The sequence below is a fragment of the Aedes albopictus genome, chromosome 2 (genome assembly GCF_035046485.1).
Source record: "Aedes albopictus strain Foshan chromosome 2, AalbF5, whole genome shotgun sequence".
NCBI lineage: Eukaryota > Metazoa > Arthropoda > Insecta > Diptera > Culicidae > Aedes > Aedes albopictus.
The window spans coordinates 208,362,316-208,380,231 of record NC_085137.1 but is presented as its reverse complement, the minus strand read 5'-3'; the positions used below and the strand labels follow the sequence as shown (position 1 = coordinate 208,380,231).

The following is a 17,916-nucleotide window of genomic DNA, read 5'->3' as shown; positions in this document are numbered from 1 at the left end:
ATCGAATGAGTGTATCAGAAGGCCGCCTCCAGAGGCACGTTAGCCTCCATTTGGGACATTTGTGCCATCGCCATAATAATAGCCTATTTCATCATCTACCTGAGGGAAAAGGAAGGAAATAAGGATAAGGATGGAGATAAGGGCAGGTAGGGAAATTGGTTAAAATACCCTGGAAGAGGGTACTGACGCATGAGCGTACCACAATGGGTTCAAACAGTGCCCTGAAAAGGGCACTGTAATAACGCATAAAGCGAAAGACAGCCTTTAGCTCTTTACCACAGCGGGTTAAGAACAACAGAATATTCTGAAGATTCAGGTTTCTAAAGTCAATTTCACTTAATGAGTGTTTACCGAATACTCGGAAACGCAGTTGCGCAAAAACTGCACAGTTACATATCAAATGATACGAAGTTCCATAATCGGATTCACAGCTATCACATACAAATGAATCAGCTTGCTGAATATTCGCCATTAGATAGCTGAGTCGGCAGTGGCCAGTCAATGCTTTGACCAGAATGCTGCAATTCTGCTTTGACAGATTTATAATATACTTCGCCACCCTTGGAGATGGCTCAGTACAATACAATTTAGTTTGACGACATGACTCCAAACTATTCCAATATTGTCTGTGTTGAGTGGCACTGGCAGCCCAGGTGTGAATCTGAAGCTTTACCCAACACTTCGATATCGGAATAGCTGGCTCAGGGCCAATGAACTCATGTGATGCTCCAGTACGAGCTAACTCATCAGCCAATTCATTTCCAGCGATGGAAGAATGGCCAGGTACCCATATAAGGTGAACAGCGTTTGGTGAATTCATGAACAGATATTAACGGAGAGCTTTCTTTTCCAATCGGTCACCTTTGTGTGTATTGTACCATTGGATACTTATGTTTCGGAAAGATTCTGATCCGACTGGGACTCGCATAGTCTTGCTGAAAACCTGCGCTATCACCGCTTCGGCTCTATGGGCTAGAAAGCGTTTATGCATATATATGCCTCATCTTCCCTAATGTTTGATATTTTTGATAATCCAATGATTATGCAGCTTTAACTGATTACTTAATTTAACTCCAAGTATCAATTGAAGAAGATATAGAATACCAGGTTTATTAGTACTATTTGTAAAGAAATTCCGCACATTTCTTTTTATAGTAAAACTAGCTGTCCCGGCAAACTTTGTCTTGCCAAGTTGTGGTGGTTTGACAATTGTCAAGGTCTTGCAACATGGCACTCTAGATTGGTTTTATTTCGATCATGCTAATTTCCTTCCCCGGTCATAACAAATCAGTACTTTCTAAATTATCTTATTTTTTCAGTTAATTTTCCTAACTTTTTTTACATATAAACACGGCCATCATGAATACGAATCTGACCGTGCAAAATTCATTCTGAACGGTCCACCCGTTCTTGAGTTTTGTTGCCTCAAAGGAACTTGAAACTCATTTTTATATATATAGATTTACTTCCAAATTGAAAAAGAAAAAAGTATGCGTTAAAGAACCTCAAATATCGTTATATCTTGAAAACTTATATCCAATTGTGTTGAAGCTTTGGCAATTTTAAATAATGTAGAAATGTTTGACTACCATTGGAAAACTTTCTGCAAATATTAGGATGGTTCACTGAATCGGTTTATTCGCTTGTTGCATATTTGATTCATAACCAGATTTCATCCCTCTTTTCTAAATGTAGTTATTATTCAGACTACACAAGCCATTAAGAGTTTAAACTAGGAACTAGTAAAGTAATCGGTCACAATATTTCAGGTGAATAAGCAATAAGATTGAACTTGAAATCAAGAGCTATCTTTGAAAATATATCTTTAAGAATAATAAATTAAGTTCCACCTTTGGATGGCTGATGCAAAACGTAAAGCATCCGATTGAGATGAAATTTCGACAATTGATATTGTCGAAAATTAATCTAGATTTTAAGTGATAATTTGTTTTTGCCCAATCGTAATAAACTTGCGGGGATTTGATGCCAAGCTAAAATAATGGAGCAATTCATTCTAGAGATGACGTGGCATTTTTTTTTATTATGCCATTGGTAGAAAACAATATTTATCTTTTTTTTCTTTTTGTCTGTACGTCGGTTCGAGGGTAATTATAGTTTTATGAAACGAAAAGTCCATAAACAAGTTATGGATTCGAATCATAATCGCTCAAGAAATTTCAGTTCAGTGCATGTTTTTCCTTGCCCGTAATGTTAAAGCAATTTTGCACAGAACACTTGAAGTTTTTTTTCAGCTCCGAAATGCGGTGAAAAAAAAAACTACGTGTGGCATACCAGTTTAGCACCCTATGCGCAGAGATGCGAATCGTCAGCATTCGCGCATCATCGAACACCGCGACCCAACCGCGACAACAATATTCGCGCTCCATCAGACATCGCGACTTCGCGACGTCGCGACGCGCACGTCGTCGGTCGTCAGCGACACGAAGACTCGAGCCGGTCGGACAGGAGAGACCGCGCCGCCGACGATCGACCTCTTTTCGCATCGCAGCAACCGGGCGGGCGGCAAGCACGTGTCATCCAAAACAGGCTGGAGGCAATTTTGCGGCAATCGGCCGAAACTGTAGTGCGGATTTCCGCACATTGGTTTGTACATTGGTGATCCTGCCAGGTTTGCTGCTTAAAGTTTTAAGAGCAAATAAATTGTGAAGGCCGAAAACATATTCCAATATAAGCTAAATGGTAAGCATATTTTGTGGAAGTGATTTTTTTTCATACTCGCAAAGTAATGCTATTTGATTGTGCAATGACGCTGAAGAGCAAGTGAGGTTATGAGTGCTGATTGAAAAAAATGGAAAAGAACCACACATGGACTTGTGTGAGGATCCGGCGCGATTGGAGTTCCGCCGGGGGGAAGTGAAAAAAACCACACACGGACTTGTGTGAGGATCCGGCGAGATTGGACTTCCGCCGGGGGGAAGTGAAAAGAACCACACATGGACTTGTGTGAGGATCCGGCGCGATTGGAGTTCCGCCAGGGTGAAATGGAAAGAACCACACATTGACTTGTGTGAGGATTCGGCGCGATTGGAGTTCCGCCGGGGTGAAAATGAAAAATCCACACATGGACTTGTGTGAAGATCCGGCGCGATTGGAGTTCCGCCGGGGGGAAGTGAAAAGAATTACACATGGACTTGTGTGAGGATTCGGCGCGATTGGAGTTCCGCCGGGGTGAAATGGAAAGAACCACACATGGACTTGTGTGAGGATTCGGCGCGATTGGAGTTCCGCCGGGGAAATGAAAAAATCCACACATGGACTTGTGTGAATGTGAAGATCCGGCGCGATTGGAGTTCCGCCGGGGGGAAGTGAAAAGAGCCACACACGGACTTGTGTGAGGATCCGGCGAGATTGGACTTCCGCCGGGGGGAAGTGAAAAGAACCACACATGGACTTGTGTGAGGATCCGGCGCGATTGGAGTTCCGCCAGGGTGAAATGGAAAGAACCACACATAGACTTGTGTGAGGATTCAGCGCGATTGGAGTTCCGCCGGGGTGAAAATGAAAAATCCACACATGGACTTGTGTGAAGATCCGGCGCGATTGGAGTTCCGCCGGGGGGAAGTGAAAAGAACCACACATGGACTTGTGTGAGGATCCGGCGCGATTGGAGTTCCGCCAGGGTGAAATGAAAAGAACCACACATGGACTTGTGTGAGGATTCGGCGCGATTGGAGTTCCGCCGGGGTGAAAATGAAAAATCCACACATGGACTTGCGTGAAGATCCGGCGCGATTGGAGTTCCGCCGGGGGGAAGTGAAAATAATTACACATGGACTTGTGTGAGGATTCGGCGCGATTGGAGTTCCGCCGGGGGAAAATGGGAAAAAGCCACACACGAACAGCGACATCGGAGTGTGAAGATCCGTACGAGATCGAATTATCGTTGATAAATTAAAAAAAATCCAGACGTTATGCACGTGGTTGTGCTTTTGATTGAGTGCTCGTATTGAAGGACATCTTATGCATGTGGATTACCATCAGAAGATGCAGATCGAAGCTCGAGAAGTGGCAGCTCAATGTTCATAAATCCGCATACATGGATTTGTGTGCGCAATTTCAGACGCGTTTTGACTACCGTCGATATTGTAAAGGAATTCATTTCTTGATTTTAACGAGAAGCTACAGGATGCTCACGTGTATTCATGTTCGTACGACTTGCGACAACGACAGCAAATAGTGCTTGTTGCGACTCCTTAGAAAGAAACTCAGCGGACGTGGTTATGCGTCCGCCTTTGTGGTATACTGATAGCCTCGGATGTGCTTGGAGAGTCACCGAAATAAGAAGTATCTCGGATTGAGAAACTATGGAAAATATAAAAGTTACTGTACAATTTTTATAGGGTATTGGTTCCCTTCTTAAGCATGTGGCTCCCATTTTCATCCTACGAAAAACAAAGGATTGAAGCGCTGTTTGTTTTGTTTCTTATTTTTGTATTTTTTGTTAGAAGTGAGCACCCATGAAAACAAAAAGTACGGAATCAATCGGTGCCGTAATCGCTTGTTTTCGAATAGGATGAATATGGGAGCGTGAGATTAATGATGGAACACATACCCTAGATTCGAAAATCCCGGAGTTGTTTGAACAGCATTGAACGCTTCTTTCACAAGTTGAATGTGCCCTATAATGTTGAAATTCATGCATAAAAACAGAAGATTTGAAAAACCGTCGTGCAGGTAGCGACATTAGTAATGTTGGCGTATTGTGAGTGCCCCAGACGACTCGATTCGCGCTGCAGGTGGAGGAAAATTTCCGTTAAACGAAAAATACTCAACTGATCCACCAGATGTTTCATGTTGTGGTTTCTAAGGGTTGTAATTATGAGGTGCTATTGCGGACTGATTGGACAACCGTTTGAATGAGAACGATTTCGCTTAGAAAAGATTTCATGTCAATTTAGTATTCTCGGGCGAGTTTTGTTTCACGATGAAAGGTACATTTCGTTGGAAAAATCAAGAAAAAGTAACATACCAAATGTGTTAGCAACCGGACATAAAACATGTATATGAACCAACATATAAAGTCTTTAACACATCATTCATTACGTCTTAGTTTGCATTTTTGAAAGTTTTTCAATGGGAAATCTGTCGAACTACTGCCACACAAAGGCATACGTACGTTATATGGAGCTTTTAAGACATGCACCGCATTTAGATTGCCAAAACATGTTCAGTAACATTTTTTTAAATAAAAGGCAATGTTGAAAACAACTTGTATAAATTCGCGAATTAAAATCGATCAACAGATTATGTCATCGAAATTCTTGTTAGGTATGAATCACTTAACACGGGCATTTTAAAACATGGACAATAGTCAGAATAATTATGTTTCAAACAAAGCCGTGCATGGAATAATAACATATTTAAGGATTCTCAAATAAATGCTTTGTTCGCATTAATAAATACTCCTCTTCAATGTGCTCCAAGAACACAAAGTTGGAGAGAAGCAGTCGTTCCAGTGAGAACGAAGAGTCGCAAAGAAAAAGAAGAAGAAGAAGAAGAAGAACCATGACAGCAACTAGAGAGATCTAAATTAAAAGCTACGGTTCGTGAGGACAAGCGAAGGCGAAAGAAGCATCCTGAGTAACGTTATGATTGAATGTTAATATAGAGTGAAGGAAGAGTCGATATTCAAACTACATAGTAATGCAGTAATGAAGGAGTATAATGAAAAGATGGTGGTCAATTATGCATTTGGTCAAACCATATTCGTCTCTAAATGACGAGATGTGGTTGCAACCATGCGAACGGGCCCTTCCGGTGTTATGCTAGTGAGAAACAAGTGCAGGTTTATTCAAAAAACATGCAGGACCGCGAAGAAGCAAATTCCAACAGCTAAGAAGTAAAATTTTTGAATATAACTGGCACACGACTCTTACGATCATGAGATCGTCTGAGATTCTGGCAACGAAATGTTTCTGTTATTGGCTTAGTGCGATTGCCTAGAATCAATTGAATTACCCTGTGTTTTAGTAAATCAATAGGTTGACGAAATAATATTCCAGACGCATGTGAAGGCCGTATACAATATGTAGCTGGGAGATGGTAACCTTTTTTTTGGGTGTTTTTTTGTCGAGAGGAGAAGGAAGATGTGGCATACCAGTTTAGCACCCTATGCGCAGAGATGCGAATCGTCAGCATTCGCGCATCATCGAACACCGCGACCCAACCGCGACAACAATATTCGCGCTCCATCAGACATCGCGACTTCGCGACGTCGCGACGCGCACGTCGTCGGTCGTCAGCGACACGAAGACTCGAGCCGGTCGGACAGGAGAGACCGCACCGCCGACGATCGACCTCTTTTCGCATCGCAGCAACCGGGCGGCAAGCACGTGTCATCCAAAACAGGCTGGAGGCAATTTTGCGGCAATCGGCCGAAACTGTAGTGCGGAAATTTACACTACGCTTGCTCTTTTTTTACATCAAATCCTTTCCTGAATTTTATACGCATCGAAATAGGCCAAGAAGTGTCCTGCGGTCACCTTAACTATCATTATAAGATTTTAATAACAAATTTTACCACTTACTCGCTCTATTTCTTCCTAAAATCTTTTTTTTTCAATCAAAGTAAGCTGTGTTTTTTTGTTCATTACTTATCATATTAATCTTTTATTTTAAGCATAATTGGCTTTTTTGTTAGCCTTGCGTTATGAATCATAAATAGCAACATTAAGAACAGTCATAAGAATTTCAACTAAAATTCCTTTTTATTTCATCAGAAAAAGTTGTTCGGGATCCCTCGGTGGATTTTTTTGGAGAACACTTTAAATGAAAGCTAAAAGTCTATATTTTCGAATAATGGCGGATTTGGCGATGCCTATTTTTTTGTGATAAACCTTCACCATGTACACGCCGTGTTCAGACATCGCCATTAGGCACATCCTTTGGAGATGATCTAACTTTGATTGAACCGTTCCATTTCACCCTTTTGCCACCACACAAGACAATATTGGCGGAACCACAGTTGTGTAAATCCATTTGATATAAAAAAGACACTAATTTGTACAAAAGTTGTTCCAGCCGGGTGGTTCCGCAGACCGAAGAGCTTTCTGGTAGGCCTTGCCTGCCGACCTGAAAGCCTCCGATCCAGCCGAACGTCGTCTGTTCCAACTTTTTCTACATTGTTTCCTAAGCTTCGCCAGATCAGAGTTCCACCAAGGGGTTCCTTTTGTGGTCTTCACAGTCCGCAGAGGGGCAGCTTCTTCAAAATCTTTCATTATGAAGGCCGTTGTAGTAACAACAGCATCATCTAAATCATTTGGAGTGCCAATGGATGGTGAGTATCCATGAAATTTGGCTGCAACCAAATCGGTAAAGAGATCCCAGTTGGTTGACCGGAGATTCCTGAAACGCAAAATTTGCGACGTAACATTTACATGTTCAAAACCGATGTAGCGCTGGTCAGATACAGTTTCTTCATCTGACACATGCCAATTGGCCAGCTCGTGACTAATTCTGCTAGAGCAAAGGGTTATGTCTAACACTTCCTCTCTAGATCTGTACAACTTAAGTATTCCATCAAACTGGAGACTCTCAAATTAATCTCTGAGCTGCCCCAGATGATATGGTGAGCATTAGCATCACTACCAACATTAGCGGAAGGCCTTTTGAAGTGCAGTAAGACGACTTGCTTGAAAGCATCCATAGGGGATGGTTCATCATGCGGTAAATATTTTTTTTTTTTTTTTTTGAAAGGTTCCTAGCGGCACGCCGACGGACGTAGAAACCTCTCCCATCACGGTGCGCACAAGCGCCTCGCGTTTGCGCGGACAACGACAGTTCACTAGGCCTTTGGATAGGATAGAAAACGTAATCCTTCAGAAGCAGTTCACCAGCCGTGCACGGAACATGTCGTCCAGTAAGACACCGTTGCGTACTGACTCCGTTGGTTACGATAGAATGTGTGAAAGTTTCGGTTTTGTCATATCGTTGATTTTGTTTGTTTTTGTTTTTTTGTTATGTCACGATTCAAAGAATGTTATTGTTCAAATTTATGTTGTGCCCTGTAATCCACTAATCTTTGGTGTGTCTATGATCCGTTACATGGTCGAAGTGTTCGTTATGTCAATTTTTTGATCCTCATTTTAGTACTGTTTTTTTTTTATCTTTGAAAGTTGTCTTTCGTCCATATCCCTCTAGCACTATCAGCATCTGTCCAAACAGGTCCTAACTAAAGAAAACATTTCATACACTTAACGTCTAATTTGTCATAAATAGGTTACTTTAGTCAATGTCGAATTAGTCAGTTTTAGTCGCTTACGTCAAATATGCGTCTTAAGTCTTGATCACACGTTAGCTTCGATTCTATAAGCAAGCACTATTACATGCTGCACTTTCCCACTATTAGTTTCTTAGTTAATTTAAATTGATATTGCAAGAAAACGTTATTGAGCATCAGGCATTCGAAATATATTAGAGTTTACTCACAAAACTATCAGATATGAAAAAAAGTTAAAATTAAATCACGTAAGCAAATCAAATGTTGAGAACTAGGTATAAGCAAATTGAATACACTAGATACAACTAATTATTACATTATTGATTTTTATAGTGTTTGTTAAAATTAACCGAATAGTGGGAAGCCCAGACAACAATTCAAAGTCTGCTGACTCCAAAAAGAAAAAGATTACAAGATTTGTCACAAAACACAAATATTTTCATTATGATCCAAAACGACTCTCAAAACCCTTCCAAAATCAACCGACCGGAACTGTTTTCTGAGTATGGAAACTACTGAGCTCTAGCAGGTCCCTCCTGTTTATCGAGCATTTCTGATAAATCAGCCATACTCCATCTGCAGCAGCCGGTTCGCAATGAACCGTTGGAGGCGCATTAAAGTGTTAAAGGTGACATTTTCAAAACAAGAATTACAATTAACATCCTTCACTTTAATACCGTCAAACCCTGTGATCTTGGCCAGGGAAATTAGAAATAGTTCAAATTGCATGAGAATGTTTAATTCAATTTTCACCTTATGGGTTTGTCTAACTTTAACGAGTTTCACTATAACGATGGATATTTTACTGTATGACATCTGATCGACACATCTGTCTTCTCATCCGTCACTTTGCCCTGTCATCCTGACAAAGCCGTCAGCGGTCGTTTCGGCCGTCACGGTATCGTGACCAACAGTGCTGCCAGTACCAACAAACTGATATGATGCATTTATAAGTAAATCTTTGCTCGTCCCGCTTTTAACGAAATTTTCGGTATTTTTTTTCGAAATTGGAATGTTTAGTCCTGATCACCCATAGTGGAGCAGAGAACCGAATTGAAAGATCTCAATCCTGGATATAAGCCTATAGGTACAGGGCAAAAAAAAAGTGAAATCAAAGTTGCGATATCTAAGCAGAGAATTTCATTTTTTGAGTTTATTGAGAAAACGATCTCTGGGAAATTCCATCTGAATCTAGAGAAATTGTAGAGACACCATTATTCTTTTCATATTGTTTTTCTTATGAAGATATAAGATCGGTTCAACAAAATTGCATGACCTTTTCTTCGCAAACATTCGTGGTATGCATCCGCTGTCATTCCATTTAAAAAAACTTTTGACTTGTAGGAGAAATTAGCATAAATTTGCGACTTTCAATATATTTTGTAGTTTTGAAAACTTTATTAAAACAGAAACTTCTTTGAAGCTGCAAAATACATATAACATTTGACAGAGCTTCGATGGAAATACATAATTTTGAAAGAAATCGAAAATGGTTTAAAGTAAATTACAACTGCCATACAGATAGGCATCCGCGAAATGCGCGACTTAAATCTGACAAATCCGCGAAAATCGCGAACAAATTTCAAGAATCCGCGTCGTGGCACATAAATCCGCGACAAATACGCTAAAACCGCGAAATTCGCGACTGTTGTAACAGCCCTGTGCCGATGCTGATTGATAGAGACGTCTAGTCAAGTTAGAGTGCAAGTAACTAATGATGTTTTATTCATACATAATTCAACGCTTACTATGATCTAACATCCCCCCTTAAGCGATAATTCCTAACATTTTTCTCTCTTCAAACAGCTTTGAATTTGGTACAGGTTTAGTAAAAATGTCGGCTGCCTGAAGGATCGATGATACATGGTTTAAACAAATTGCCCTAGATGCTAATTGTTCTCGTACATAATGGTGTCTTATGTCTATGTGCTTGCTTCTTGAAGAGTAGCCCACATCTTTCTCCGCCAGGCTGATGGCGCTCTTGTTGTCGCAGTTGATCGGTACTGACATTTCGGCGCCATGAAGCTCTTGACGGAATCCTCTCCACCAAGCCGCTTCCTGGGTAGCAGATGAAAGTGCCATATATTCGGCTTCGGTAGTAGACAGTGCTACCGTGGATTGCCTTTTCGAGCTCCATGAAACCGCACCGCCGCTCTGCATAAACACGTAGCCGGAAACTGAACGCCGAGTTTCAACGTCGTTTGCCCAATCTGCATCACTGTAGCCTTGGAAATCCTGCTCCGAATCAGCACGGTACACTAGCTTGTGGTTTTTCGTCCCCTTCAGATATCGTAGAATACGCTTCGCTGCCGTCCAGTGTGCTGATCCCGGATCGTTACTAAAGCTGCTGACAACACTTACCGCGTAGCTGATATCAGGCCGAGAGCATTGTGCAACGAATTGCAAACCACCAACCAGCTCTTTGAACGGAATACTTTTCATCCTTTCCTTTTCTTCCACAGACTCCGGCTTCATCGCTTTGGTCAACTTCTGATTGACGTCCAGGGGTGTCGATACTGGGTTTGACTCCTCCATCCGGAATCGCTTCAAAAGCTCATCAATATAATGCTCCTGGTCTATGGCTACCATGCCATCGGATCGTGTGACCCGCAGTCCCAGAATCTGCTTGACCTGCCCCATGTCCTTCATTTGGAATTCGGAACATAACTGCTGCTTCACCTGGTCCACTAGCGCTTGATTGTTGGAAAATAGTAGGAAGTCATCAACGTAAACGGATATGATGATAACCTTCCCATCCTCGAAACGATAATATACGCACGAGTCGTACATCGATCTCTGGAATCCAATCGCCTTGAGCTTTTCATCCAGCTTCTGGTTCCAGACGCGGCTGGCCTGCTTCAAGCCATAAAGTGCCTTCTTGAGACGGCATACCTTCGTCGGAGCTCGTTCGTCCCGAAATCCTTCCGGCTGCTCCATATAAATCTCCTCTCCGTGCAGCTCGCCCGGTAGTCCCATGAGCAGGATTAACGACAGCCATTCGTCGTCCAGCACGAACCCAATCTCTTCTAGCTTGTGGCTCGTTGACATGATTTCGTCGACGTACTCCTCTACGGACGAGCAGTCTTCCAACTCCAGCCTGGTCAATTTCCGCAACAAGCTTATCTTCCGGTACCGCCCGCAATCTTGAAACGCCGTTTTCAAGCTGTTCCAGGCTTCCTTCGCTGTTTTGGACCGCTGGACGGTTCAATGCTGAGACATATGGTTGCCAGCGCCCTGTCTGACAAATCCGGATCCACTTGAAAATCGTCCGGATGATCCACCGCGCGCCAGGTGCCCTCGCGGATCATCACCATGCGCATCGCAAAGGTCCACGTGACATAATTATCCCGTCCTTTCAGCTTCTGCACTGCCGGAAGCGAAATGCTGCTGCTTGGGATTCTCGCCGCACTCCCCATCTGCGCGTACTGGTGCACATTTTCACCATGTCCTGCAGCCTGGTTTCCTGTGGGCTCCACAATATCGCCGGAACGCCGGGTCCGTGGCATCGCTTCGCTTCCTTTCTTCCTGCTTCGAGAAAAAATTTCACTTTCGGCCAATAACAACGACCGTTTCTATGGAAACATTCCCGGGCTCATAACCTGATAGAGACGTCTAGTCAAGTTAGAGTGCAAGTAACTAATGATGTTTTATTCATACATAATTCAACGCTTACTATGATCTAACACTGATGATGCCGTAAGAAGCCTTAGTGACGGTAGGAAAACACCTTCAGGAGATTTCACAGGAATTCCTTCCAGGATTCCTCCAAGAAATCCTTCGCACAGGGATTTCTTGATGAGATTCTTCCGGGGGTTTATTTGGGGTTCCTTCAAAACAGTGGCATCGCGTAACCTCACTTTTCCCCTGTGCACCAAGGATAAATTCTTGAATTTTTTTAACTAATTTGCTTGTAATGATTAGAAAATGACGAGAATACCGTGCCATGCCCTAATACCGTGACCTTAAGGATGCTCTTCACTTCAAAGAACCCTGTAAAAAATAATTATTCGTGTTTCTTGATTTTTTAAATGCTATTTTATTGCTTATTGTGTGTGTTATGGAAAATAAATATAATTAATGGAATTCCAAATGTTTCAGCCATGGTTCAAATCAAAATGGTAAAACATAGCATTGTGCCTAATACCGTGTATGTGACCCGCATACATCGGTGGTCCTTTGAATCATCACTATATAAATCATACTAAGTTCAAACTTAAAGAACCTGTGCGTTAAACGTTGCCTAGAGGTTTGTACAATTGATCCATAAAGTAAAAAGTATCAATAATATTGGGTTTCTCATAAATGTTTAGACTACTGTGATAATTTGAGAATCCATTCCATCTTCATTTCCCAGCGACATTTCACACAAATCAAACTTATTTTGTTTACCTGTTGTGCATCCGACGCCCCTGCCACGAACTCAACCGAACTTGTGTACGCTAGCCGCTGCGAAGTCGTGTACGAAATTCGACTGTGATAATAATGAATTTTGGCCGAGTCTAAATGGGTGCAAATGTCGCAATATTTTCAGTTTGCAGTTTTAGCCGAAACACGGTATTTGGAACACAAAAGGAACCATGCCCTAATACCGTGTATTGTTAATTTACACTCACCTTTTGTAAATATTTTTAATTGCTTGTTATTGTAAATAAGTACCAAATTTATTACGTCTAACTTAAGAAGGTTTAATATGCTAATGATTGAACTAGTTACTAAGTTAAAAAAAATAATACACTTAATAAAATATTTGAGTTTTTTTGTCAAATACACGGTATTAGGAGGCACACGGTATTGGGGCATGGCACGGTAGCTGCTTTCACTCATTTCTATTTCGATTTTGATTATAAATCTCCTGCAATTGCAAGTTTAAGGGTCGGTGCACAGGTAAAAAGTGAGGTTACGCGACGCCACTGCTTCAAAAGTTTCCCCTAGGATTCTTTCAGGAGTTTCTTCTGAGATTCGGAACCTCTCTAGTCTGGGATTACTTCAAAAGCTTTTCCCCAGATTCCTATAAGATTCTTCCAGAGATTCCAACCCGGATTTCCTAAGAAATATCTTCTGTGATTACTTCAGGAGTTCCTGGATTTCTTCGAAATTCCTTCCGAAATTCCTCTAGAAATTGATTCCTAGATTCTTCCAGGAATTCTTTCCGTTGTTTCTCCACAAATTTATTCTAGGATCTCTTTAGGCTTTCCTTCTGTGATTACAGGAGTTTCTTCCGAGATTCCAAAAGAGCTTCCGCCTGAGATTCCTACAGGAACCCCTGCCAGAATTCCTTCTATGTAGACATAGAAGGTCACAATTCTTCCTGATATAATCCTGGAGAATTTTTGGTAGTAAACCAGAGAGAAGTCTCGCATAGAACTCTTGGAACGAACCCCTGATTTTGGAATGCGTTTCTGAAGCAATCTTGAGGAGAATACCTGAAGCAATCCCCGAGAGAACTCCTGAAGGCATTCCGGAAAAAAAAATCCCGGGTGAAATTGCTGGAATTTCCAGAAATAGGTATAATCCAGGAATATTCTGGAAGTCAAAAATAAAAACTTCTGAACATTTCAACAAAACTATTGGAAGACTCTAGGATGGAAGAAGTCCCTTGATGTCCCGGAAGGAATCTCTGAAGGAATCCTGGAAAGAGTTCCTGGGCGAAACTTTTAGGAACTTCTGAAGGAACCACAAAAAAATCTTAGATGGAGCTCTCTGAGAAATCCTAGAATAGTTTTATGGAGTAAACTGGTTAACCCCGAAAAAAAAAATCCCGAATGAATGCCAACAAATTTGTGGAGAAATGGCTAAGGATTTCTTAGTGAAATCCTGGATTGATTTCCTGTAGAATCCCAGAAGGACCTCTTGGAGGGGTGCCCCTGCCGTCATCAAGTCATAAATTAGCCAACCTTTCCAGGCACGTGAACCCCACATTCTGAATTAAATCAAACCACACATGGAAAGCTGGCAAAGTTTGTGTAAATCCAAAAGCTGACAATTTTATTAAAGATTTTTTGAGAAGCGGAACGGGATTACACTGATGGTATTCTAATAGAAATAGTTTGTTCAGCCATGAGTCGTAGGATGCCCCAGCCACAGCAAATTTATGAACTAGGGCAGAGTTCATGTACACGTGCTGTAGTCCCATGTACGGGAGCCACATGGCAAGCGAGCTCCCAGGAGCTCTGTACATTTTGAGACTGAAAGTTGTGTGCCTCATTTTTCTCAAGATGTGTCTCATGAGCTTCGTCTCATGCGCTGATTAAATTAGAAAATTTCACGACAAAAACTTCCTAAACGAACGAGAATTGATACCTTAACCTTTGCATTGAGAGTCCCTAGTCGTATCGTATAGACCAACCAGACACTTGAGTTGTGTACGGAAAAAAGTTGTTGAGGTTCTTCGTTACCAAGAAGTTGTTTTCCACCTTAGATACCAACAGCTCACGCAGCGCATGAGACGAGCTCCCCGGGAGCTAGGCGCTTAGCTCGCATCCACCAGATTTTCGTGAGCCTCCTAGCAGCGCAGCACAATGCGATTTTGAAGAGCTGGGAGACAATTTGGTAGGAGGCTCGCTGTCACATTTATGTACACATGAGCAATGGGAAACTCTGAACTAGCTTATCGCGCCACTTGGGCGGTGGCTTCTATATTCGTCTGTTTTCCACTATAATTCAGTCAATTTTGAACCAATTGACTTGAAATGTTGTACACGGGTAGATACCCAAGCAAAGTTCAACAACAAAATTACAGCAAATCGAAAACATGATTTGTATTCTGCAACAACTTAATATCACATTTTGATATCAGTTTATCTTTACTTAATTTGATTTCAAATTTTGTTTTGGTTTGCTGTAATTTTAAATCAATGTAAATATCAAGTGTTTTTTGAATAGTTTTGAATCTTTTAGTAAATTATGTAAAGTAATTCTAGGGATATATCATGAGTGCAAATATATTATTGCACTTTTGATTTGATATCAACAAAAAACTCTACATTTAACGATTTTTCATTTTTCTTGATAACAAAAACAGTTATCAATTTGCTATCATCGATAGCAGGAATTGTTTTCAATTTGCTGTCACAGGAACGTTTTTCTGCTCTCATTTTTGATGTTTTAACCGTTAAAACGACCAAAACGACAACAAACTGAGTTATCAAAATTTGCAATATCTCAACATCAAAATTAGTTTTCAATTTGCTACCAGACTTTACTCGTATATATACCTATCTCACCACATTCCAAAAGTTGTGTCAATTGGTTCAAATTTGACTGAGTTATAGTGGAAAACAGACGAATATAGAAGCCACCGCCCGAGTGGCGCGATACCCTATTTCCTTACATTGAAAATAAACTGTTAAATTATTTAAATCAACTAGAATCAAGAGATACTTGGTTGTTTTGCCTCAATAGACTCACCTGAGGCCGCCGACGACGCACTGCTGAGCAGCGATAGCACGGCAAACACCAGAAGGGCTCCCATGACTAGGAACGCAAAGTTTCTCGCCTTGGTCATATTTCGCACGGGAGTGAACACCATCCTCAGCAGCATTCCCCCTCACCGTGTGTGGCTGGCTCTCCGGGGAGGAATTTCAATCTGTTTCGGTAATTTCTAATCACGCTTCTTCTATAGGTAGTCGCTAAGTGATTCTTCGCACCCACACCACCGCTCTCTATCTTAAGTTATTCATTCAGCGGAGAAGACTAATTAAAAACCCGTTCACATTTTAGCACCGAGATGAGATAAGGGACATTTCTGGTCGTCTCTGTGGTGGGGCGCCTGATTAAACTTCCATCACCTGCAACCAATCACTTAAGCATTTCTTCCAATTTTGGCATCCTCTCAATACTGTTCCGATCCAGAGACCCATTTAGGAATGTCACCCCGGGTTTGCTCTTAAAGATAATCTACACTGCGGCTCATGGATCTTTATTTATGAAGGATTTGCTTCAATTTCACTTGTTGTCAACATAAATGTGTCGGCTCTTTCACTCGAATATGGGTAGGTATTTATTTTGTTGTATAACGCACACGGAATTGTCAGCTCGCAATGGATAGCCAAACACACCACCATCAAAAGCAGCAGCAGCTTTTCCCTTTCGAAACTAGACTGCGAAAAGTTATGCAGCTCTACACATTTTTCTTTCTTCTCACTTGTCCGCATGCAGACTTGTATGTAGATATGGTGGTGTTACACCCCTACAGGGAACCGCGTTATGATTTTTGGCTCGCTTTGGCCACTAGATTCTATCAGATTGTAAACGAAATCAAATGGCCGAAATGATCGAATCCGCGACACACAATGACCACCAGCCGCGATAAAAGCGCAGCAGCAAGTTTACGAAACAACCACTACTGACCGGGCTTGGCCACCCACCACACACCGCTCCAATCGCACTGCTTGATGCACTGATTCGCGTCGATTGAATGCGGGAGAACTCGCATCCGCACCGCAATGAATGAATGGCGACCGACCACACTGCTGCTGGCTGGCTCTGTCTGACTGACTGACGAACCTTTGTTTTGACGGTTCTCCTCCGAGCATAAATAGGCCTTTTCATGTGACAGTTCCGTGCATGCATTTGTTTACAAAGCTTGAACAACAGATGCTAACAAGAAAGTGTCATCTTCATAGAAGAACTGTCAAACGCTCGAAAAATCAGCTGATTTAAGACGTCAAATGAAAAGGCCCATTGACGTCCGACTAACGGTGACAGACAGCATAGAAACGGTAAACAGCAGCATAAAATGATGCGGCATTCCAGGTTGTGCAACGCGACAACAATTTTGTCACGCGTCGCACACAGTTGTCGACAGGGTGAAAATGTCGGTCAAAACGAAATCGTAAACTCAGGGGTTTATTGGCATGACTTGGCACCCCCGAAAAAGGGCAATAAATAACTGTCTTATCTACATCGACATCCCGGTCAACTAGAGGAACTGGATGAACGGGGATGAATTAAACGAAGAGAAAAAGAAGATCTTCATATAGAAAAATGCTAAATTTGACAGATGCTTCATCCTCATTTACGCTAGGTAAACCAGTTCCTCATAGAAATCCTACATAGAGATGAGCGGAAGTTACATATGTCGATTCGGCACCGCTGTTTGTTTTGTTCAAACTTTGAAGTTTAAGTAAAGGCGACAGTAACATATGATCAATTTCTCTTCATCGACTCTCTCTTATTCAAATTAAACTGACAAGATGCAGGTTTGATTAAACTTTTTTACGTTTGCACGCAAGCTCAGACAGAAAAATAACTTAGAAGAAATTTCTAGATTGAGTTTAAATAAGGGCAAAAGTAACATGAGAGAGTTCTCTTCATCGACTCTCTCTTCTGCAAATTAAAGTGACAAGATGAAAATTCAATCGAACTTTGTTACACTTAGACGCTAGATTGCATCGCAACCTAGCGATTAATGACCAAAAACAATACTTGCATCTTATCACTCTAATTTGAAGAAGAGAGAGTCGATGAAGAGAACTCTCTCATGTTACTTCCGCCCTTATTTAAACTCAATCTAGATTTGTTTCAAAAAGATCGTTAGGCATCGCACTAGCACCATCTATAATGCACAATCCGAAGCATTCGTTTGCAGGTGTACTATCCCTCAGCTCGATGTAATAATTTAGCGGGTGACGACTCCCCCGTGGTGTTACCCCGCATAACAAAATACCCTTTGTCAT

At 41.6% G+C, this 17,916-nt stretch overlaps 1 protein-coding gene across 1 annotated transcript in view; it reads right to left on the bottom strand.

Moving 5' to 3' along the window:
- The window catches only part of LOC109404208 (galactosylgalactosylxylosylprotein 3-beta-glucuronosyltransferase S), a 40,013-nt gene extending 24,093 nt beyond the window's left edge, over window positions 1-15,920 (bottom strand). Inside the window, exon 1 of the mRNA XM_062851041.1 lies at window positions 15,647-15,920. Coding sequence (XP_062707025.1) covers window positions 15,647-15,779 — 133 coding nt within the window. The 5' untranslated portion in view covers window positions 15,780-15,920. The remainder of the gene's footprint in view (window positions 1-15,646) is intronic.
- Between the last annotated feature and the right edge of the window lie 1,996 nt (window positions 15,921-17,916).